The sequence below is a fragment of the Amborella trichopoda genome, chromosome 5 (assembly GCF_054954075.1).
Source record: "Amborella trichopoda isolate Santa Cruz 75 chromosome 5, AtrichopodaSantaCruz75HAP2 v2.0, whole genome shotgun sequence".
Lineage (NCBI taxonomy): Eukaryota > Viridiplantae > Streptophyta > Magnoliopsida > Amborellales > Amborellaceae > Amborella > Amborella trichopoda.
The window spans coordinates 46,742,043-46,768,086 of NC_142340.1; the positions used below are offsets into that span (position 1 = coordinate 46,742,043).

Here is a 26,044-nt window from a genome sequence, read left to right on the forward strand (position 1 = left end):
AGAAAAAGTGAAAAAAGAGAGGGGTAGATGAGGTTCAAGAAAATATGGGTTTTTTTTATTTGTAATTAGCCCAAAATTAAAGCTTCCCTTCCTTGTTTAAGGTGAAACGTCTTATACAAATCATACCTTTAAGTTTATTGATTTTGGAAAGAGACTGCACGAAAATAGAGTGAGCCAGCTGACCCAAAGAATCCCCATCCATTAGATTAACAACTAGAGAAACCGATACCACCCTCATCAAATCCCACATCGCGGACCTCTCTGTATATGTGAAGTGCTGCTGTTGCACAATAAAAAACAAACTTCGGCGCCGAAACGAAAACCACCCAGCAAGCATTTCGGCAGCACGTTAGGAGCTCTCTGGTTCTTCCATTTGCGTTGGATTTGAGTGCCTCCTCCATTTCCTCTTCATTCTTCTTGTTCATTATTGAGGTAATTAATCCACCTTCTCTCTATCCATCTCTTTGTTTTTTAATATGGTTATTATTTTTAATTAAACCACATACTCTCTTTTTCGACGAATTTTTTTATTTGTGCTAGTGGAAATGCAGTCGAATTTTGGTTCTAATTCTAGGGCAAATCAGAATTCTTTCCCACTTTGTTATTGACTCTCAATCAAATACTTTGATTTCCGTTTCTATTCCTAGATAAGTTTCTGGCTGCCAAAATTTGTAAGGGGCCACTTGCATTTGTTCGGTTTTTTAATTTGTTATTTTATTTTTAATATGCTCTTCTTATTTTGTTGCGTTGGTTACTTGGTTTTTACCTTCATGTCAGATTGGAGGCTGAGTCGTAATTGCTGCACAATAGTTGAAAGTTTTTTATTTCTTTACTAGTTGTAGATGGGGTTGAAGTCGCTTTGTAACAATTCATGTGGTTCTGGTTATATGTATTGTTAATGGAATAGAATTCGTATAGTTATTTAGTTTTTTTTTTTTTGTTTTTATTTTCCCCTTTTCCTTTTCTTTTTTCATCTGTTCTGAAGTGCTTGGCTCCGGAACTATGAAATGGAAGGAACTATTATGTGACCCGAGAACTATGAAATGGAAGGAACTTTTCTTGTGGGTGTTTTAAGTTTAATTTGAATCTTAACTCTATTTTGAATCTTAACTCTATTTCCTTTTGTCTCTTGTTTGAGCCCTGTGTGGACTTTGATGTATACCTTGTATCAGGGCATGTTTTGTTAACTATATGGAAAATAAATAAACGAAGAAAGACACACCCCCTGAATCTTATGCATTGCTCATTAGTAATCATCATCATCATCATTAATATGGATTCTTATTTGATGTTTCCTAAATATTAGTACTATGGATTTCGTAGTATGCCGTAGTTTTTGTCAAGGATTATGGGAACTTCTCTTTCTGCTTTTACTAGTATTATTTTTTCCTTGATAGGCGCAAAGTTTGGTGAATGCAGGGAAAAATGAGAAGACAAAATCAATATGCAGGTTCTGCTGTCAATCCAATGGTTGCTGCTCAAATGCAGCACATGTCTGCTCAGAGAATGCATCATAGTAGTGCTATGAATGCTTATCCTGGCAGGTCGGATGCACCACCCTTGGATGAAGAACAGAAATTTATGTCATTAAAGGCTGAAGCACAGTGGCAGTGGGATGGTGATGACTTGAAAGGACAAGGTTCATTGGCATCTCAAATGTTCAAAGATGGTGAGTACTTGATGTCTCCTACCCTATTTCTCGTCCTAGAACATTTTTGTTAACTTTAGAAGTGTATATGTTGTTTGAGTATGAAAACGGGGGGGGGGGGGGGGGGGTGGGGGTTTTGTTAGTTCGTGCAGGTGTATGTGTGTTGCTAATGGGATTAATTCTTGTACTACTTAGGTGCATCAATGATCTTTGAGCTTGGCTTCTGTCGATCCCCTCCTTTTTCCATGCAGAAAACCATTTTTTGGTAGATTGTCACGACTTGTTATTTGTATTGTGTTATCCAATGACACGTAAAGCTGAAGGTGCCATAATGTTGGTTCAATTAGAATTCACCTACTTTCAGGATTTTTGTTTTTGTTTTATTACTATGTTTGAAAACAGAACGATTTTTTAATTTTTGATTGTCTCTTTCTTGGTTTTTCCTGAGCGGGTAAGGTAAAATTGGATGGCTCTTAGCCCCTGACACTTTACCACTAAACCAAGAGGCTGAACGTGGTGTAGCCTTTTTTTTGTTTGCCAGTAGCGTGCCCTGTTGCCTAGCACTTCACTGTTTCCTTTTGGTAAAGGAGGCAGACCCCAATAAAGATGCTGATTCTCTTGATTTTCTTTTCCCTTTTTAGTGATACATTCTCTTGGATTGATTATCAATAGAAGTTACTTATTTCCACGCAGCAGTGGCTTCCATAAATAACGTCAAATGGCATTCTTTTGGAAGCTGCTAGATACAGCAGCTTCCAAAACAATGTCACACTTTCCACACGAAGTGCTACAATTGTGGAAGCCACAGCTCACACCCCTAGAAAAATAAAAGAAATTCTCAATAGGTACACATTTCTGTACATTTCGTACTTTGAATCATTTTCTAAGTTTCAACCGTCAAAATGTAACTTGCATGAACTAGTCCACTCCATACTTTACTGGTTGCTTATCCCATGCTTTTCTTCTTTGGTTTCTCCTGACCATGCAAAGATGTCTATGGAATTTAGACCTTATACAGTGTATGATGATGTCGCTATTTGCAAAGTGGCATCTGTTCAACTTTCTTGGCTTTACAAATTCAGTAAATATCTTCTTTTGTTTCTGGAGGCAAGGATACACATACGCCTACACAGAAACACAAATGCATATATACATGTATTGATTGGCGAAATGGCTGGATACTGTGGGTTCCCTTAGAGATTTGTATGCTGTTCTTGTTACCTTCTACTTGGGAGGGAACCTGTTGTTTGCAGATTGTAATAGGGTCAAACAAAGTTTGAACCTGGTTAGGAAGTTTTATATTGATCCAAGCGTAAAGTGACATGTAAATCTACTTACTAAGATACTCTTAATGTTTTCCAACCTAGTGACACTGTTTGCACTTGCATAACAATCAGTTTTGTAACCAAGCACATGCACTTTGCCTCTTTGGAGATTTTACTGGTGCTGGTGAAGCATGCTTATTGCTCCTCATATCTATGCCTTTTTTCCTTTCTTCAGAGTCAATGTTTAAAAAATGCCGATCCAGATAGGAATCGGCGGATCCGAATTGGGAATCGTTTGGCCAAATCCGATTCCTGTAATATATCAAGAACTAGCCGAGTAAGTGTCATTGAGTTTATTCTAGAGAGAGCAATCTCTGAACAAGTGTCATTTCTCACTGAACTATTTTACTTATTTAATCTCCTCTCATATATTTTATTGCATTTTCACTCTCTTATGTAACCGTCTATCCCTCTCATTCTCTATCTCTTTCACTTATCACTATCAAGTTCTCTCTCTCTCTCTCTCTCTCTTGGATTGGATTTTTCCTCTCTCTCTCTCTCTCTGCCCCTCTCTCTCAATTATGCACTTGATTTGGGCCCCAATCCTAGAGATAAATTAAATAAGACACCTCTAGAGAGATAAAACATTAATAAAAATAGGAATGTAAATCAATAACTAATTCAATGAATTAATTTTCAGGAAAAGAGAAAAAATAAGAAATGATTAGGCAAGCCTCCTTGTCTTTACAAGCACAAGTAGCCTTGGGGATTATAAAAATACAAAAATAAAAAAGATCCATTTTATTGCAATGAGTTGTATTATGAATTTCATTTTGACTATAAAATGAATGTAATGGATAATTCTCAATATTTTATGTAATTTCAGTAAAATAATGAAAATCATAATGCAACAACACTATTTGTTATGGAAACCTAAAAAATAAATTTTAAAGAAAATGTAGTATTTTTTGATATTCTTTTAAGGCCAGATCTGACCGATCAGCTGATTGGGATTAGTAGATGGCCAATCTAGGTCGCCGATCCTTTTTTCTAAACATTATTCTGGTTAGTTTATTCTACCCTAGAAGGCCCTTTAATGGAACATCTAGCGAAGAGCCCAAGACAGTGATAGTGATCTTATTAAAAGAGGTATTGGAGGTCTACAAATCCCCAGTATATATCTTTGAAAAGATGAGTGTATTTCCTTAAAGACCAGTACTTCTAAGTGGTGTGCATTTGTACCTAAAGTTGAACTGGATTTGGTAGATGGTCGATCTTGGTCGCCGATTCTCTATTTCAAACATTATTCATAGTTTATACCCTAGAAGTCCCTTTAATGGAACATCTAGCCAAGAGTCCAAGACAGTGATAATGATCTTATTAAAAGAGGTATTGGAGTTCTGGAAGTCCCCAGTATATATCTTTTAAAAGATAGAGTGTATTTCTTTAAAGACCAGTACTTTCAAGTGGTGTGCATTTGCAACTAAAATGCGAAAGTGAATCTCACATCTCATGCACATGTATGATGAACTTTAAATTGTGGGAGTGATCCCACATGCATATAAGGATGCCTTGTTGTAAGGAGCATTTTCTGGATGTTTGTTATAAAACTGTCCCTTGAACCTAGGTGTCTAAAGATTCTATACCAATGACATGACATATAGTGCGCAATGTGTATTCTGTGCAGGTTGTAATACATTATGTATGAGTGGGAGCTGCAGAGTCAGACTGACTTCAAACTGCCGTTACATGCGTTAACATTATGGGATGCTTTGATTTGCATCACTTTAAAACTGCATGCAATTTCATTCAGCTTTTATTCATCAACTTTGATTCTCATTGTGAACACTGTTGTGATGGTGATTATGCTTTCTTTGCTGCTTGTGCTTAAATTTTGACATAAATTAGTTATAATTCAGGATTTTAGGAAATGTCTTGATGCCTCCTCAAACCATGGTTTGGGGGCATTTGGGTGATTGGTCTTTTTGTAAAACTAAAAACTAAACAGTCAATTATGTGGCATGTGTGAATGCCCATACAATGTAAAGGTCACTTGTAAATACAAAGCCAAACCACAAATAAAGAAAAGGAGGTTAGGCTCTCTCTTTTTCTTCTCCAAAAGACTAATCACTCACCGGGACTCAAATTTATCACTACCTTTTTCCTTTTCTGATACAATCCATCTGAATTGGAGGGTTCGAGTCCCTAGCAGTCAAACCACGAAGATTGAAAAGTCACAGAATCAGGTCCAGATGAATGAACTTATTAAAGTTCCTGGTCTGATCGAGTTCAAAGATATAATCTAGATCTATTCTAATAAGCAAGTATTAGCAAGAAGATGTGAAGAGGAAGAAGTAAGAGATGAAGAATGAAGGAGAGAGGGGCATCATAGAGGGAGAGGAGAGAGGAGTGCGTGGAAAAGAAAGAAGGGGAAACAAGTGTTGTGACCTCTCTTTGGGATTAGTCATGCATTTATACTATTGCTGAATAGCAAATTTTTTTTTTTAAAAAACCATTGTATAAGTTAATAACTCACACATAACCTCATTGAATCAAATATTCCATTTATGTCCCTGACATTGCAATACTCCGAACACTTCCCACGTGCTGAAGCTTAGATATCAATCATGCCCAATGTGACCACTATATCTTGTAGTTTATTATAGGCAACTGCTTTGGTGAAGGTATCGCTAGTTGATCTCTGAAATTCTCATGACGGGTACAAATAATTCTGGTTACAACTTTTTCCCTTATGAAATGGTAGTCTACCTCAATATGCTTTGTTCTCTCATTAAATACAGGGGTTTTAGCAATGTGGATGGCTGCTTTGTTATCAAAATAAAGGGCCATAGGTAATTGAACTTTAACTTTCGGATCAGCCAATATAGTTTCCACCCACTTTAGATTGCAACACCCATATGACCATGATTAGTATACAACAAACCTCTCCCAAGAGGTGACTTGTGATACTTTTGGGTGTCGTAGACAACATGTAAATGAGGTTCTCGAGGGGCATGCATGATGCAAATAATTTTCTTTTTGTAATTTTTGTATTTTTATATTTTTCTAGGATATAGAAAATATGTTATTTGGATTTTTAGTTTTCTATAGGGTTATTATTGTCGTTTTTAGCTGTAGAGATTTAAGGGGTAGAATTAGAAGTTTTTTCTTTTTCTTTTTAAGATGGATATGGATACGGATTTGCATGGTTGGGTTGGTTAGGATATTTTAGACTTGTTGTTTAAGAGATAGTGAATGGAGAATAAAGAAAGTGCTTTGATCTTGTGAAAAGATCTTTAGGGTGGACTCCCTTGTAGACCTTGAGAGGGTATAATCTCTCAAGTCTCTTATTTTATTTTTTATTTATTTTTCTGTTTATTATATTTTCTTCCTACATCAAGTTGGTCTCAGAGCCTTATGATCATAGATCCATACACCATATGGAGCGTTTGGATCGATTTGATCAAGTATTTGAGCAATTGGATCAACAATTTGAGAAATACATGGAAGATCTTCACAAAGTAATACAACAATATCTACAAGATTGACTTAGTAGATTACAAGAAGAGGAACAAGAACATGAAGAGGTAGATCTCAATGCAAACGACGATGTCAATAACCGAAAAATGCAAGAAATTTTGAAAGTCAATTATGAAGAAGAAGACATGCGTGATGTAGTACTTAAAATCCATCCTTGTGAGTCTGAAGGAGAAATCAAGATTAAGCTTGATATAAAAAAAAATCCCTACCTTAAAGAATATATATAGTCTTGGACTACACTCACTCTTTAAGGTTATGAGCAAGAACCCCAAAGGTTGGGATCTTGATCCTTAACATTTGGGGATCTAGATCGCTAACATATATATTGCACAGACGACACTCCAAACCATGGAGATCTTTGAGCATTTCACAATCCCCTCCATCTGATCTTGTTCCCACACCTAGTCTTGTTCCTGATTGCAACAACTGATGTTTAAAAATTGGATTGGTGACCCAGATCGCCCATTCAAAAAACCGTTCTAGATTGACGGATCGGTCAGATCTGGTCTTTAAAATTCAAAAAATCATTATGAATGATGTTTTTCGGTTCTCTAGAAAAAATGAGGGTAGTGCATTATGAATTTCATCATCTTACAAAAATAAGTGAATATGGAGATGTTGTCTGATGAGTGGTGAGATAAGAAAGGATAGATATCAGAATGAATACATTTAAGGAAATTTAGGTTTGGCTTCAATAGGTGTAAAATACCTTGGTTTGTAGGAGCAGGGAACTACGATTCAATCAACATGGAATTTTGCTTCGATCTCCAAGACACTTGTTTGATGTCAAAATCTCTCTTTACCCACATGTTTTTTAATTCATGCAATAATGCATCCATGTGTGTGCATGATGTCTTGACTGAATTTCTCCCTTATCACAATGGCATAATGTGAATCCAAGCAAAATAATAATAATAAAATAAAATAAATGAAATAATAAAAAATTTGAAGTACAGAAGGTCCAATCTCCTGAATAGTTATCACTTTTTAAAGGTAATTGGACTAGAAATTTCCACTCCATTTGAATGCTTCTAATTGTGCTAGGATTGGCTCGAATCACATTTCTAATTGTGCTAGGATTGGCTCGAATCACATTTCTAATTGTGCTAGGATGGACTGCCTTTTCTTTGAAGTATAATTGGTAACCACAACCCATACAATAGATACCATGGCATTGAAAATCTTATTTTATCTGTATAATAATGAAGTCAAGATCACAATTTAGAAATATATGGATAACATTGTATCTTTTGTAGATAATTTCCCTAGTGGACTACTTGACCTTAAGTTCAATAATCTATATATCGACTTCAAATCTAAGGAACTAGGGATCTCAATTCCAAGGAGGTCAGAATCTTGATTCCATATGTGATGGAATCTCGATTCTATTTTGGTCAATTCTCGATTCTTAAAAAATAGAAAGCTCTCTCCCCGTGATTCCCATTGTATGGACGTTGATTCCAAAAATAGTAATCTTTTAGCTGGCTGCGATTCCGCGATTCCAATTCCTAAAACGATTCGGGTTCCCAGGCGCGTTCCAACAACTATGGGCAAACAAACTACCAATAAATTTGGGAGGTATAGAAAACAAAGGAGAATTGAGAAGAAGTGTTTGGATAGGAGACTTGCCTTGAAGAACCTTTGATGGCATTTGATTTATCAAGAATGCCGCAGTAAGAGAAACTTCTGACCATAAGGTTTTTAGGACTTTTTTTCGAAACAAGGGAGAACGATTAACTTCCAACAAGTGTCGATTTTTTCTCTCAGCAACTCCATTTTACCGAGGAGTATAAGAATATATTGTCTGCAACTCTATACCTTAATCCTTAAGATAATCCCTTAAATCCTTAGAGACCTATTCACCTCCATTATCAGAACGAAGTACCTTACACTTGCTTTATACTGTGATTTGACCATTTTATGATGAACTTGAAAAAAAAAAATTGCAACTTCATCCTTATGTTTCATTAAATAAAGTGAAGCCAATATGGTGCTATCATCCAAAATAGTAACAAAAAAGCGAATACCAAAAAGTGGTACAGCTGGGGAGGGGAGGGTCCCCACACATCAAAATGTATGATAGAGGAGTATCACTCCTTCTATTATTACTGATAGGAAAGGAAGTTCTTCAATATTTTGATAACTGACAAATCTCACATTGTAATTAAACTTGATACAACAAAGAAAAGTTTTAGGAAACAAATAATGCGAAATAGATAGAGGAGCATGACCAAGACGCCACAAATATACCCATTTTTTATTAGCAATTAAGAAGGGTAAGGACTTTAAACTTTCCCTTAACCGTCCCAAGCCCGGGTAAAGGAGGTGGGTTGTGTTAGGTAGGCAGCCAATGTAAAATTTACCAAACTTTCCATGAATCTCTTTATTAGCAATTAAGTACAGGCAGTGTTTTGAGTTTCTATACGAGCCTGTTTTGGTGTCTTCAGAAGGTACAAACTCTCCATCTTCACGACCACGCCTAAATGCCCTCCTCGTCACCAAGTCTTGAAAGAAATAATAAGATGGGGGAAAGATTACACAACATTTCAAAGTTGTAAGATTACTAATAGATAGAAGATTATTGATAACTTGGGAATATGCAAAGTGGACAAAAACAATCTATGGAGGAAGTTACTGAAACAATCCCTTTTTCTTTAATAGGTATAGGGGTTCCATCAACAATCTTGATAGACCTTGGTTTGAATAGGTAGCATAAGTAGAAAAGTGATTGGGCATACTAGTTATATGTTCATTGGCTCCTGAATCAATTATCCAAGGAGCTTGAGGAGTCATGGAAACATGTTGTGCAGATACAAATATTTTGGATTGGGTGAAATGTGACTTCGATGAAGAAGAGGGCTCGTCATGACTGAAGCATTGCTTCTCTCATTCGGAAATGATCACCAATTCATCCTCATATAAAGAAGCATAGTCACGAAGTAGATGACATAGACCATCTTGTTGTTGTGACTATTTTCCGTATTAATCATAAATGCATAAGTTTGAATTTTATTGCACTTAAGGGCATTGCATGAGATCCCTACACATTTCCTTAGTGTGTTCGAAATTTTCCACAATGGGTACATTTCAGCTTATCCTTCTCATAAGTGTGAGGCTCCTACTACTACCACTATGCCCCCCTCCCCGACCACCACTACGGCCACCACCATGATTATTAAAATAATTGGAAGTTAGGGCTGATCTTTCAGGTTCACTAATTGACACAACCATGACTTTTCAGCGAGTTTCTTCACATTGGAGAGGGAAAATATAGTTCACAGTGATAGTAAGGTTTCACCATCCAAAATATTTGATATGATATTCTTATATTTGGGATTAAGACTACCTAAAAAATCAAATATCTTCTTTTGTTTCATCTTTTTCCTATGCTCTTTGGCACAATAAGAGCAGTTTATGGGCTGATAATGATTTAACACATCCCATAAACCCTGTAGAGCAACATAGTAGTCACCAAATGATAAAACGTTTTGCTTGAAATTGCTGATTTACTGCTCCAACTCATAGATTTTGCTATGTTCTTCTTTTGTGAGTTGGCCTCAACCATGGCATCTCATAACTCCTTTGAAGTATTACAATTCATAAATTGATGCAAATAAAAAATCGGGGTTGTTTAATTGTTTATTTTATATTTTTTTTAATTTTAGAAAAAGGTGTTATTTGAGATTTTAGTTTTATTTAGGGTTGTTATTGTCTTCTTTAGTTGTAGAGATTTAAAGGGTAGAATAGTAAATTCTCTATGGGAATTGGTTATGATAGATTTTTATGAGGATATAGTTTTTATTTTTGTGGGGGTTGAGATGGGTGGGGGCCTCCTAAAATTATGGGGTTTCACGTGGAAGTTAGAGATAGAGAGAAAGAGAGATAGGTTCACATGATGGAAATAAAAAGAAGATGGAGGGGAATTGCATGGGAGAGAAGAAATAGGAAAAGTAGGTAGAGAGAGGGAGAAAATCATACGAGAGAGATAAATGTGTTTTATTATTGTTATTATTAATTTTTATTTAATTTGTATTTAAAGGGATAAGGTCCCTTCTTTGTAAACAACAACGTTTTAAAATGCGAGATGCGGTTGAAAGCGGTGGGGGGGCCAATGCAGCGATGTGGTCAATAAATATAATTTTTTTTAAAAAAATCTAAAAACATAGGTTAATGCATAGGAAAAAATATATGGAGGTGATATATGTGATAGTAGGTATTTAGTTTATTCATTAACTCCAAAAGTATTAGTTGTCGGAGATTCTGTATCTATCATTCCCTGATAGAAACTAGAAACTTGAAATTAGCTTCATAAAACATTCAACAATTAACAACTATAATCACAAATCTGCAACCACAATCTTTAAAGTTACAAAATACTACAAACTAAAAGTCCATGAAGATTAAAGAGTTTTAAAGTCAAGCTCAAGAAGAGTCAATACAATCATCATTTTGTTTGGGGAGTTTAATACCTCCCCAAACCCTTTCCCCAAATCAACACCACCCAAAAGATACAAATTAACAACCAAGCATCAATAAATGCACAAATCGAAGAACTTCAACAAATAAAATTTCTACCCAATTTTTTTTTTTTTTTTTTGATTCAATTGATCCAATAAAAGTCACGGATGTGGCTGAAAAATGTTGTTTGGGGTCTTTAATGCTTCCCCAAACCTTTTCCCCCCATTTTCGAAGTTCAAACTGACATTATTACCTGCCCAAGGGTTACAATTTAGAAAACAAAATGGCGGAAGATTATGCTACCTGATGCGGTGAGATGCGGGATGTGGCTCTGATGGCAAGAGATGTGACGCATATGCGGGCACATCTCTCCAAATCGCATATGCAAGGATTTTCGATGCGCTGCCCAGCCGCATCTACAGTGATGCAGCTGCATTTTAAAACACTAGTAAACATGAAAGATTGGAATTGAGTAAAGAATTTGAGTCTTGTTAAAAGATCTTTGGGGTGGACTCCCTTGCAGACCCAGAGAGGGTATAATCTCTCAACCCTTTCTATTTTTATTTTTATTATTCTGGTTATTAGTTTCTCCTTGCATTAGTTGGTATCAGAGCAAGTAAGATCCATCAATCACAATGCCGCCGAAACCTGCTCTTACACTCGAGGTTATATTGCCCAAATCATGGAATTTTTGGGTCAACAAATTAAGGAGAGCATGGACACAGCTATGGAGGGTATCCGAAGAGACATAAGTGAAATTAAATAGCCGGTGCAACAATTGAAGAATGCTATTATTTGAGAAGAGGGTACTCGCAACCATGAAGATCAGACACCAGATTTTGTTGTCGAGATGAATTGAGGCCCACGAATAATTAGGGGTGACAATCACATTGTGATGCAAGAACCATGATCTGAGGAGTATCCACATGATTTTGGTATTCAGCTCGATCTTCTCAAGTTTTACGAGGAACTTGAGAAAGAAATCACGGTTGAGCTCGAGATCCCTGTATTCTACTTCAAGATGAGCACAAAGTATTTGATGAATTGGTTTATTGAAGAAAGAGTACCGAGGCGCATGGTAGGACTACATCACCAATTATTTGATTGGCTTCTAAATGATGTAAGCTCAAGGTCGAGCTTCTCCCAACCCCGGGAGAATGATCCAAATAAAAAATTAGGGAGGTTTAATTTTTCATTCTATATTCTTTTTAATTTTAAAAAAGGTGTTATTTGAGATTTTAGTTTTCTTTAGGGTTATTATTGTCTTCTTTAATTGCAGAGATTGAAAGGGTAGAATAGTAAATTCTCTATGGGAGTTGGTTAGGATAGATTTTTATGAGGATGTAGTTTCTATTTTGTGGGGGTTGAGATGGGCGGCGCTTCCTGAAATTATGGAGTTTCTTGTGGAAGTTAAAGAGAGAGAGAGAGGTCTACATGATGGAAAAGAAAAAGAAGATAGATGGGAAATGTATGGCAGAGAAGAAATAGGAATAGTAGCTAAAGAGATAGGGAGAAAATCGTAGGAGAGAGAAAATGTGTTTTTTTATTATTTATTTTATTTTTTATTATTTCAGTTGTATTTAAAGGAGAAAGGTCCATTCTTTAGAGTGGATTCTCTTGCAGACCCAAAGAGAGGATAAAATCTCTCAAACCTTTTTATTTTTATTTTTATCATTCTTGGTATTATTTTCTCCCTGCATCATAAATATTCTACTCAAGTTTGGTTTCATGGAGCTTAAAATCCAATTCATAATAATCATCTCATGGGCTTCCCAATCAGCATAAGATGACCTTTTTACGTCAGGTTTTTACTGTACCACCATCAATAGAACCAACTTTTTTCGACCTCCAAGGAATAACTTTACTGATTTAAAAGTTAACCGATATCCCCCCCCCCCCACAAAAAAAAAAAAAACAAAAAAAAAAGGAGAAAAAAATCCTTACTCACTTGGGCCCATTCTAGGGAGTTTGTGCCATCAAATTGAACCGTAGTGATTTGAAGTCCAGAGTACTCTATATTTGATGTTTTGTTGTGACATTTTTATTTTTTGAAAGCAAAAGACGTATTCAAGTGTTACTGAAATCTAGACATACCCTCTGAGTTCTCCCTAAGCACTCTTTGCAAACATTGAAAGCACTAAATAAGCCATTGGCGTGTTGACTGTAAAATTGTGATTGCAAGTTTCAAATGTAACGTGGTTGTAGAACTACTCGATGCACATTAATCAGCTGTTATCAAACCCCCAAAAACTAAAACTTAATTAATCTATTTCAGATTTCTCATAGGAAGGAACGAATTGTGCAACCTAGTTGATCTAGTGTTGCGAGAACCTTGGCCATGGTCCCACCTCAGGAACTCGATCCCGCGGTTTTTCCATGGGATCTTAGAGGAAGCTGGGTTTAGAGAAATAGGGATCACGCTCCCTATAAGATGGTGTTAAATTAATTGATAATTTAAGTTTTTTAGTTTCAAAACATTTATTTATTCTTTTTGTGTGGAGGTCCACTTTAATTTAGTGGTCTTTGTGGACCATCATCACTTTCCATTACATTCTTATCTCTTCTTCATATTGTGGGCCCCACACCCTTTCATCCTTGTTTGGTTTAATGCCACGTTCTATTGATGTGGCCTTAGGCTACTTCTTCTTTTACGTCCTTCACATGTTAACTCTCTCTTTTACCACCTCATCTCTTTTAAGATTTTATTGAATATTTTATTCTCTCTTTCATATAAATGAGAAGAGGTGAAGTACGAAAGTTGAGATTAGAAGAAGATGCTTTTAAAATTAAACAGAGAAGAGAGTAAGTAAGAGAGCTTTTCCTGAGAAAATCCAGAGAGAATAGCTTTGATAAAATTAAGAGAGAGGTGACCGTATTTTACTGGTTAGGGAGCAAGATCAGTAGTATTGTGATTTTGAGCGAGTCTTTGAACGTTCAACTCAGAGATTCAAGAATTTCTTTTTGATCTAGCTGTATCCTGGGAATGTTCATGCTGGTACTGTTTGCATATCGGTTTTCTAGCCGAGTTGGGGGCGTTAAACACTTCAAAGAAAGCGAGTTCCTCTCGTGCCTCCAGATGGAAGACATACTTAGTCTCTCGAAATAACAAATGGGACGTCAGTATACATGCTTGTAGGATCCCTCCAAGGAGAGGAATTATACTATTAATTAAACTATTGCTCCTCTCCTTGTTATTATAGATTTATTTCTTTAAACTGTGTTAAACTGTGGCGCATATCACATCGTGATATACTAAATTATGGTATTAAAAAACTATAGTTAAATATCATAGTGAGCCAATTTATGATATTAATAATAGTGTTATTGCATTAACTTTGAGTCTATTAGTATTATTGATAATAAGCTAAGATGTGTGATAATGGATTGAGCGGGCATTGGCTCAATCCTAATTTTATCACATACTATTAGTTGATGTAGGTTTATGTATAGTGGAGCTTATACCCCTCCAAGTCAAAACCTCGATCCCAGTGACATGGCATCTCTCTCCCAGGTATCCTAGGATCTAGCTCCTTAACTTGTTGAATGTACGGACATCGATCATAATACCAAGGAGCTTCTACCCTATGGCAATTCGGCTTTCCTTGAACTGATCCCGCTCCCGCCTCCACCAACTATGAGTTAATCATTGGATCAGTCATCAATGGATCACGAATTTTGGGGACACGCCATTAAAAAAATTGGCATCTTTCCCAAAAAACCAGGTCAACTAAAAAATAAACCCTGGAAAACACACTTTCTTTTAAAACATTGTATATAAGAATATTGTCACCATGATCTTCAAAAATGAGTTATGTTAGGGTTTCTTCTTTCTTAGCATTCTTTCATTGTTTGGCCGTTACATTGGCAGAGTTTCACCACTTGACTCTCATTTCTTCAGATTTGACCCTTTGATACCAAGTTGAAAGATATAATCTAGATCTATAATAATCAAGTATTAGGAGATTGAAGATGTGAAGAGGAAGAAGAATAAGATGAAGGAAGGAGAGAGGTGCGTGAGAGATAGGGAGAGAAGAGAAGAGAGGAGTCCATGAGAATTTGAAAAGAGGAAACAAGTGATGTGACCTCTCTTTAGGATTTGTCACATATTTATATTATCGATGAGGAAAAATTACAAAAAATACCCTTGTATAAGTTAATAACTCACACAGCCCCTATTGAATTAGATATTACATTTATGTCCTTAACTGATACAATTTCAACAGTCCCAAGGCTTTGTTCAAGAATTTGGAGGCGAAATTATTCAGTGGCGATCTGGGATCGTAGCACTACCCTTATCAGCAATGCAATTTGTTGATAAGATCTTGGCCACTTCAGCTGAGACCAGACATCTTCGATCACTAGCCCTAGGGTTTCAACTTGCAAGCCTGGTTTTGCAATGGCTTATAGCTTCAGGATGGATTATTGTCATTTTGATACTAGTGTCCTCTCGCAACCATTAATGGCTAAGAGGCAGTGATTTACCAGAAAAATTGGATTCTCAGTATTCCTTAGGAAAATATCAAAGTTATGCTCGATCCAACCTTTGATGGAATTTTCAAAGTGTAAGATTGCACCATCCACTGTTTTCTCCTCTAAAACCTTGAAGGCCTCCTCAATTTGATTTACAGGGCAAAGTTTTGCAGAAAGTGTAAGATTTCATGGTGGTTATTGACAATAAGAGCCACTAACGTTTCACCATGAGATGCGTACTGGATGGAGAAAACGTTTTGTCCTGCATTGGAATATAATGGGTTTTGAGGTCTGGTTATTGCCTGAAAAGGTTTCTCCTTGGAGGGGGAGCAGCTCCATTTCTTCTCTTTCAAGCCATTATCAGAGGCTTTAATGCATTTGGGAAAATGGGATTTTAGTGGGAGCCAAACTACCTAAATCATGATTTAAATGCAGTTTGTGAAAACCCAACGAATGGCCATCAGAAATTTGAAAAAAAATGTAGATTTTGGAGCCAAACAAGGGGTTAGTTTTGTTGTAATGCTTCTCTCAGTCCCATATTGTGTGGGACAGTTGGTCTTTCTAGTGCATATTTCTCAGGGCATTTTGATAGACTATGCTATCTGGGAGTAGCCTATAGGGCCCTATTTGTGGTTTCACTTTGTGATGGTTTGGGTTGCTGGAGTTTATTAAATGCAGAATTACAAAATCATAAATATATTCACTTGAGGGGAGGTTCCAAGTAGTGTTTGAAAAATCAGACCGGTGGGTCGAACTGGCCATCAACTGGTTCTGAGTTAGAGTAGAGAAAACAGAAAAATTTTGGGGGATGAAGAGAATGGAAAAAAATAAAATAAATAAGAAAAAACTCTTAAAAATGAGAAATGAGAGACAATAAAAAATTAAGCTCAAAATGGAAAAAAAAAAAGGAAACAAAATTTCATCTTTTGACTTCATCTATGCAGCTATAGATCGAACAAAATGATTTAGATCTTATTGAGTAACTGCAAGAAAGATAAAAATTGTCTTCTTTCAAGGAAAAAAAAAAACAGAGGAGTGTCGAAGAAAATGGTGAAACTAAAGGCCAAAATTGGTCTTAGAGATTTTTGGTTGTGATATGAAAAATTTTAAGGGCTTTTGTAGATCAATGTGATGGGAATATTTTGGGACAAATTTAATATAATTTGGTGAAACAATAAGGATGAAATTGACGATTTTCAATTTCGGTTTCGAAAAAAATCTCCCAAACTTTGGACTCTCCTTTTCTTCTATTTTGGTTTTTGATAAAAACAATGGTTGGGTGGATAGGAAAGAGGCCTCAAAAACTAAAATGATAGGAAAGAGGGCTTGAAAATTAAAATCGAGTGTCATGATTTTTTGTGAAGAAATGAGGGAGAAAGATTGAGAATGGCGATTGGGGGTTTCATGAAAAAGATTATTATTTTTTTATATAATAATTGGGTAATTCCAGGGGGGACTCGGAGTGGTTCCCATCCAATCCCAAGCTGATTCTGGTGGCTCTGAGTTTGGCTGGTGATTTGTTAACACTGGTTTCAAGTGTCATCTTACGGGTTTCTTTATGTCGCAAGGACTTCAAGACAGGTGACTGATAGACTTGGCAATTTGCATTCTCTGTCAGTTGCTCAAGTGAGAAGAAATAAATCCCTCGTGTTTGGGACATAGTTTTTTTTGTTGTTTTATAACTGAAAAGGATAATGCATCCTGCTTGAGAATTATTGACAAAATACAGTTACTACTTTCCTGAAGAATGAGAAAACACTTGTTTTTAAGAAAGAATGGCTTATACTGTAAAATATATTGATCTGTTGTGATTTTGGATACATAATTGACAATATTTGGATGTGTTTGTAATTAGTAGCTGGTACATAATATTTTCATACAAGCAAATGCCCCAACTCACTGCATCATGAAAGTTACGTAGTCTCTACTTGATAAACAAGGTTCCACATAAATGCTCTAGGTGCTGTGGGGTTTCCTTGTAAACCTTTTATATGTCCATCCTCAGTTGGCTTATCAGTATGTACTTGTCCTACATCTTTCAAAGTTAATTTGGTAGCTCATTATTTGGCCTTTCCCTGTCTCTCCGGGAACATGCAATTTATGTTCATACAAGAAAATGCCCCAACTCACTATCATGAAAGTTTAGTCTCTACTTTATAAACAAGGTTCCACATAAGTGCTCTAGGTGCTGCAGGGTTTCCTTGTAAACCTCAGTTGGCTTTATCAGTATGTGCTTGTCCAACTATCTTTTAAGGTTAATTTGGTAGTTCATTATTTGGTCTTTCCCTGTCTCTCCTGGAACATGCAATTTCATGATATTTTTCTATGTATTAAATGTAGTGTGTTCAATGCAGTTCAGCTATTCTCTGTGATTATCGACTAGACTGCGGCTTTCTTTCTTACAATGAAGTTAACCAGAAGTCTGGTCCTTTTGCAGGACAAGGTACTGAGGCTGGGAACCCTTACTTTCATGGGCCGAAGTCTGATTCAAAACTAGGAATGGATAAAGCAGCCAACAAAGATCCAAAATCTTCAGCCCATGAATCTGATATGCAAGTGGGCTACGAGGAATCACCTCTCCCTGAGACTTTAGAATCTTTGGAACAGAAATTTATGGACGAAATCACTAAATTAACGAAGGAACAGCATGATGTGGAAAATGAAGAAAATGCTAGGCATCGAGAGGTTTCAGTTCTTCGATTGATTTTTTTTATTTTGCTGGAGAGCGACGTGTTTCTTAGACATGTATTTTGAAATGGAATCATTTGCTTGCAGAGGCTTAGGGAAATAAATGATCAGCATCAGGATAAGTTGGTTGCACTTCGTGCACTGCACAGCAACGTTCGGGAGGAGTTTCTCCGTCGAGAATCACAGATGCGACACCAACAATATCAGCATGCTGCTGCAATGAGCCAGTATAGTCACCAGAACAATGCAGGTGCTGTTGAACCTCGTGGCTATGGTGGTGAGGGGCATCAAGGCTTTTCTGGTGGAGGGTATGACTCCTACAGAGAAAGGATGCAATTCTATGGAAATGCTTCTCATCCACATTCTAGGAGTCAAGGATCTGATGCAAGAGGTCCATATCCTGGAGGGCGGATGTATGATTCTGGAAATCGTTTCTACTAGAGGAACCTCTCAATGTCAAGCGGTGATCCCCTCTCTCTCTCTCTCTCTCTCTCTCTCTCTCTCTCTCTGTGAGTGCGTGTGTGTTGAAAAGTGGACTATGTGACCGGGTAAATCAATACCAATTAAAATTTTTCCTATTTTTTTTCTTATTGTATTGCTAATCAAGTCACTTATAAGTGTCCAAATACAATTTAAATCAAATAAGATTGCCAAGAACTCTCAATTGCTTGCCATTAAAACAAAAACATAGATTTGGAAATGGAAGATGTAATAGAATTAAGAGTGCATAAACCAACTTATACCTTGTCTCAAGTTACCTCCAAGGGCTTCGTATACCGGGTCCCCTCCACCAATAGCACACGGGATCTCAGTTCAAGATCTCATCTCACAACTTGGTAAGCCTAGGCAAAAACCATCAGAGAGCGTGACATGAGATATCCCTTGACCAAGGCTCAACAGATGAGCATAAGGTCAAGACCTAGGGCTAGGCTATGTGGCTTGGTGCCACCCCTTAGGGTTTGATTTCCTTCTTAAAACCCTAAGAACTCAAAACAACCCAAGGCTTAGTTGCCATAAAGCAAAATAGGACAGTTTGGAGGTGGGGCACACCACCCATGGGCAGGCCATGTTGGCCCCATGCCCCATATATTGGTGGGCACAGTGCACCCCAATGGGCCCCCAATAATTAAAATAATATTTTTAGATAATAAAATAATTTTTTAAGTCTCTAAATAATTTATTTTCTCTTTGATTAAAATAAATCCAAAAAATTGATTTTTTCTTATTTAAAAATTATTTTTTAATAAAATAAAATGCCTAGAGAGATCTAAAAATTCATTTTAATTATTTGAAAATTTATTAAAAAATATTTAAATATATTTAAGTAGATTCGATAGGAATTTGATTTATAGAGTTAGGATTACGACTAATATACTAAAGATCCATCATCGTCTTTAGAGATCGTATCTCACTGCACCTTCTCAAACTGACCCAACAGATCCTATGACCCACAACCTCTCGTAGGAGTTCATGATTGGACTGTCAAAGTCGGCCAATAAAGTGCAGGAGATACGATTCTAGACCATCGATTACAGGTCCCTCGCTGAGGACAAGTTTATGTCCCATTTTAGCAGTATGATCCATGGGTCCTTCCGACACAGTCCAATGTTGCAGGGAGTCATCTCGTCTGCCGCTTCTCGGACGGTTATTTAGTGTACATGCCGTGTGATGGTATTCTTCCAGATTTTAGGCCCTTGTCCTCTCAGGCCATCCATCACACAACTTTGACCTCATTAAGAGCGTGTTTGTTTTTCTGAAAGTATTCTTTCAGATTTTCAAAAAGTTTTGCGTTTGTTTCAGACTTTCTTTGAAAAGTTCAGAAACTAATCTTTCAACAAAAGTTCCCATTCCGTTGTTAAAAAGTGAAAGATTAAGTTCTTAGGGGTTGTAGGAACTTAATCTTTCAAAACTTTTTTGTTGATCACTATTCACTATACATAATATAAATACATAATATTAGTATTATTAATATGATATAATATAATATAATATTACTATAACATAATATAATATAATATAATATTATAATTTATAATATCATATTATATTATATTTTTATATTTATTTTATTAATATAATTTATATTATATAGTATATATTGATTATAAATTATATGTAATATATAATATTATTATATATTTATATTATATTATATATATTCATTATATTAAATATTAATATTAAATATATATTAATATTTAATATAATATTTTATATTATACTAAATATTATATATAATATTTATATTATTATATGATAAATAATATAATTATTATATTAAATAAATATTATAAATAATATAATAAATAATTCTATAAATATTATATACATAATATATAGATATCTTATATTACACTATATATTATATATAACATATATAATATATACTTATTATATTATATAATATTTGTATTATTATATGATACATAATATATTTATTATATTAAATAAATATGGTATGTAATATATGTATATATATATTTATTATATTATATAATATTTATATTATTATAATATATATAATATAGATAATATATATAATGTATATAATATATATACTATATATAATAATGTAAATAATATGTTTATTATATTAAAGAAATATTATATATAATATAATATAATAAATAATAATATAAATATTATATACATAATATACAAATATCTTATATTATACTATATATTATATATAACATATAAAGGAAAAAGATTATGTATGCCCATGGGCGTACTGCTACAGTAAACACCCACGGCCCAGATTGAATCTGGGCCGATCTGACGATCACGGATGTCTGGTAGTATTTAAATTTTAATTTTTGTTTTACAAATCCAAATCATTTGAAATTTTAGGCGTGTGTTCTTAAAAAATAGGCGAATCTTTGAAAAATATCAAAAAATTATTTTACATGAAATAAATTGACCAAAATACCTCTGAAACGTTTCGGGGTATTTTGGTAAATTTGTTTTCGCAAATCATTTTTTTTTATATATTTTTATTAGGTGCGCCTTGATGAGAAGAACACACGCCTAAAATTTCAAGTAATTTAGATCTGTAGAAAAAAAATTAAAATTCAAACACTACCGGACATCCATGATCGTCAGATCGGCCCATATTCAATCTGGGCCATTGGCGTTTACTGTAGCGGTCAGCAAGTGGGCGTACAGAATCCACTCCCATATATAATATATCTTATATTATATTAAATGTTATGTTATGTTATATATGATACAAATGTACATTAATAAAATATATAAAATATATTATATTATATATTGTATTATGTTATATATTTATATTTATATGGTTAATATGCATATATTATCAAACACAGTACTCAGAACTTATTTAAGCCTTCTTGAACAAAACATTCAACTTTCCATAAGATATTTTTCAGAAAAACAAACGCGCCCTAAGGGTTAATTCTACATCGAAAACTGTTATCATTGTGTTCACACATGCGCAAGACTACAAGGTTTTGGACATCACATTGAACCATAGCCAGTCAATGCTCAGATGTGTCTAGGCATTAGAAATGCTTTACAGTCCAATGTGGACCACACTCCCATTGGAGCCAACATTTCACTATATGTTTTTCAGTACATGCTCTCATAAGGTCTTTGAATGGCCACAAAATTCCAACATGTGTGTGTGTGTGTGTAATATCAATATTCACTTCATTGAGTATGTCTGTATATTCTAAAACCTCCTTTATGTCTTACCTGTGAAACAGAAACACATCCCTGAAAGAAAATTTTTTGCACATTTTCTCATATATTATACCCCAATGCGAAGTCTTCCAACCTTCTCCAAGAGATTGAATTTCTGAGACACATCTGGCATCATAACCCTCATGTCTGTACTTGCTTCTACTATATCAAGCACCTACACCTCTACCTCATACCAATAATGCCTTGTCAATTGTCACCCATACAACCTACCCCTTTTCATCCAATACCTTTCATCTCTTTGCCTTATTGCCCCTCCCTATTGAGCTCTTCTACTAATTTGTTTCTATCAAAATTCTTTCTTTCCCATTTCCTTCTATACCACTTGGAACTGCCTTCAAAATTACTTCCCTCATGGGCTCTTCTTTGGCCCTTCTCTCCATCTTTTTAACATCCCTACCCGTTGCCCACCTGCTGATATAACTTCGAATGCTCATTACTTCGGTAATTACGGTGAATATGCTCTTAATACGTTCTAAAAGTCTATCAAAAGATTAGAGCTCCTATCATAATATATCTCCCAAAACAAACGAAAAATAAAATCTCGTATTATCAAGTACAATTGTGCCCTTAGGCTACCCGCATCATATCTTTGATACTCCATCATTAGTCATAGATAGATGAAGTAAGTTCTAGGTTGAACTATTAAGGATAACTTTTTAAAATTTTAGGTTCCTAGGATTAACTTTAGAAACCCTAACAATACTATAAGATCATCTTTTCCTCATTTTAGTTACTGTATTGTTTTACTTAAACCAAGTATCATGTGTCAAGCAACAAGTACATGAAGAATGTGGATGTTACCTCATTGGCCAACTTTGTTCCCATGCGACAAAAAGTTTCATCTTCTCTTTTATTCCAGACACAGCACTTCTACTCGAGTTTTGCTTGTGGCTTGCTTTCCTTTCCTTCAATACTTCCCTATCATTTTACTGTTGTGCCCCTTTAATAGTTATTTTCAGAGTTCCTTCCATCCCCTTCACCATTTCTCTCTGGCACCGAGTTCCTGTCTTCTCCCAGTTTTTCCCTGTTTAGGCGTAGGGACACCAGTGCCTCCTCCCCTTCCCAACCCTGTGATTCCATGTTATTTGGAGGACCCATCTTATTTCAGCAATGCATATTCACTTCTCTTACCCTGGACAAAGAACGCTGGATATTGTCTTGTTGGCTCTTTGGCCTCTTTGTTTGCTTACTGTGCTTGATGAGGAGCACTTGTTTTTTACTTTGAAGGTGTGTAGATCTGGATATCTTCTCTCTCTTTTCTGGTACAATTGAAAATTGAGCAACTTTCTAATCGACGATTCTGTGTACACTGGAGAAAAAAGGAAGGTTCATTTGTCCAGGTGCTAATAGAATGCTTGATGAGCTACATGTTCGTTACAGCAGTATTATTAGTTCTGCTTTATACAACCAGGGTTCCAAAATTCAGCAAGCCGACTCAGAACCCCCTGGGTTGGCTCGGGACCAGTGGGGACCAGTCTGAGTTCCCCATGGAATTGGGACATGGAACATTTCCCCCAATTTTTTTTTTTGTATTAATGTATGTATATATTGTTTATAAAGTGATTTGAGTATTCTAAACCTTGTTTAAAATTTTAAGACAAGTAATATTTGTATTAAATATATATATATTTTTTTAAAATGGGCTAGTTGGCCTAGTCAGATTGCCTAGTCAGCTGACCCGACTCGGAACTGGTCGATGACTGGTTTGACCCACTGGTCTGATTTTTAAACACTGTGTGCAACAAAGTACACGCCATAATGTCCTTTAGATCCTTTATGTGAGGCTCATGTGAATGCTTCTATTAAGCAGATCTCAAATGCATTTTGTTTCTTTAAATACTGTGTTTTGTTGACGTCACCTGCATTTCATTTCCTTTATTTTGAATTCCTTGATTGTGATTGTCAGTTGAAGGGAGTTTCTGTGTTTGCAAAGGAGCTACAAGTCTTTGCATTTCTATTACAAATCAGTTTCACTTCTATGTAATAATAAAGCTGATGTTGCTGTTCGATGCCTGCTTTCTTGATGCTGCATGCTGAATCTCCACATTAATTTCTTGATGCCTGCTTTCTTGATGCTGCATGCTGATCTATTCACATGGAGCTTATACATTAATTTTTTGAATGTAACTTATGATAGTTGATCAATTTTGAATCCTAAAATGGCAAAATGAAAATAAACGGATTGTAATGAAATATGGTTTTGCGGTGCAGATGTTGCAAAAGATTTGGAAACAATAAAAAGCTTCCACAGTAGAAGAGAAACAGTTCATTGTTAGAGCTCTAGTAATGGTTTTAGCATTTGCCCTTTGGAGGAAGCGGCAGGATACAATTTGTCGTCCCTGTATACAAAGACTTTCATGGAAGGGTTCACTGCACACTTGAACCTGAATATCTTTCGATTGAACAGAAGCCTCATGCTAACATTCGCTAATGAGTTTGGTGTTCGTTGCTATTTCTGGTAAATGAGGCTCCGTGTAGACATATCTATAGGAGGCAGAATCCAGGCATATCTGTTATATGTGGAAGCACATATCTGTTATATGTGGAAGCATGGTTTACATTAGTCCTATTTCTAATACATGACGTAGTGGCATTTAGTTCATAATGGAGATATGTTTATAGCTTTTGGGGTGTTCTTGATTCTTATCGAATGGTTCAGGTGATTCTTGCTCATGGAGAATATTTATAGCTTTTGGGGTGTTCTTGATTCTTGTCAAATGGTTTGGGAGAATCTCTCTCTCTCTCTCTCTCTCTCTCTCTCTCTGTGCGCCCTCCACTTTTCATTCACGTCCAATGTGAGATACTAAATATGAGATTTCAGTCTCACCACCTGAGCTATGTGCCATTTTACCCTCGATGCAGGTCCTTCCCGTTAAGGTTCATATGTACAAAGATTTTTCTTACTCCAAACTTTTGCATCATGCTTGAATATGTGCTTACATATAGCACGGGCATGCGTATTAATGGTTTTTTTTTTGTGTCAACTGACACGACAGCTGTCTTAACACTAAAATCCCACTTACTCCCACTTATTCATTTTAAAGTTAGTGTTTGGATGTGTCATGTTTATAAAGCCAATTTTATTATCTGTCTTTCTAACATAGATGCTTAGTAACGTTTACTGTCCAATCTGCCGAAAAATTTCGTTATCTTTTGAAGTTTTCAGAGCAAAACGCTTGTTTCTGAATTGGAGGTGAATTATGGAAGTCAGTTATTTGTCCTCTAGAGGAGGAAATCAAATGAAATGGGGAAATATGGAAGCCCATCACATCAATGTTGAGACAGAAGAGGGCCCCAAGTTGGAGACGGTTATTCAATTTTATTGACACATGTAAGGAAACAACTCTTATAAAGTAATTCTCATTAAGAAACCAATACCTGGATGAAGAAGGAAAACAATTTAAACTACAAAAACCAAATGTCAACAACATAGAAGCATTTGATTCTATGATCCTCAAGGAATATGAATGTAATTGGGGTGCTGGTTAGTGGCCAAGACGATCACATGACTGAGACAGAGTTTCAAGTTTCTTTTGGTTCACAATCTTACAAAACAAAGTCATTTGAGTTTTATAAAGAAAATCTTATAAACAAAATGATGGTCTATTTATTAAAAAAATAAAAAAAAAGGGCCATACTTGTGATTTGGCAAGGCTCATGCTGTGTTTGGGAAGAGCTTAAAATGCATTATATATAGCACATGGTTAAGAATATGCGGTTGCGTTTTCTAACAAATGGGTGGGTACTGAAAAGATCAGTCCTATTCAAATTTACCGTACAAAAACCAGAAAGCCTCAGGAGCTCTTTTCTATTGTACTGAACCATTTACATCGAAGCACAGTGGGCTCACTGGCAAGCGGGGAATGGAACCTTAGGCTGTAGTATTTGGGAAGGGTTTTTTTTAATGTGGTTTTTTCTTTTTGGCTAGTTCAAGGATAGGAATCGAGCTTGAGATATGGCATTGTTAATCTCCACTGCTAACCACTGCCCAATTTCTTAGGGAAGTGCGGATTCAATATTGTTTAGATTGTGTTGATCGTTGTCAGCAGACCAATGTCTCGCTAGTTACTTCTACGAATGGGCAGGTAATCGGAATGCCCCCTCCTGTACAGTGTTTTATGATAGAAAGTAAAAATCTTCAATGAAGTCCTTTATTTTATATCTGATTATTTACTGTGGAGTGTTTAGGGTGATAGATTCAAGTGGGGATTTCGGCCCTCTACCGAACAAAAACTTAACGAAGTCT

At 35.6% G+C, this 26,044-nt stretch overlaps 1 protein-coding gene across 1 annotated transcript; it reads left to right on the plus strand.

The window, feature by feature from the left end:
* The first annotated feature begins 340 nt into the window (after positions 1–340).
* LOC18431883 (ubiquitin carboxyl-terminal hydrolase) lies at positions 341–24,516 on the plus strand. Its single transcript, XM_006841991.4, has 5 exons — positions 341–432; positions 1,420–1,669; positions 17,819–18,066; positions 18,157–18,532; positions 24,010–24,516. The coding sequence occupies exons 2-4, from the start codon at positions 1,426–1,428 to the stop codon at positions 18,508–18,510; spliced, it is 846 nt and encodes a 281-aa protein (XP_006842054.2). The 5' UTR covers positions 341–432; positions 1,420–1,425; the 3' UTR covers positions 18,511–18,532; positions 24,010–24,516.
* Positions 24,517–26,044: the final 1,528 nt, after the last annotated feature.

Coding starts and splice junctions, on each gene's coding strand:
- LOC18431883 (XM_006841991.4), top strand. CDS start 1,426: ATGAGAAGACAAAATCAATATGCAGGTTCTGCTGTCAATCCAATGGTT. Junction 1,670..17,818: donor ATCTCAAATGTTCAAAGATG/GTGAGTACTTGA, acceptor GTCCTTTTGCAG/GACAAGGTACTGAGGCTGGG. Junction 18,067..18,156: donor AAAATGCTAGGCATCGAGAG/GTTTCAGTTCTT, acceptor ATTTGCTTGCAG/AGGCTTAGGGAAATAAATGA.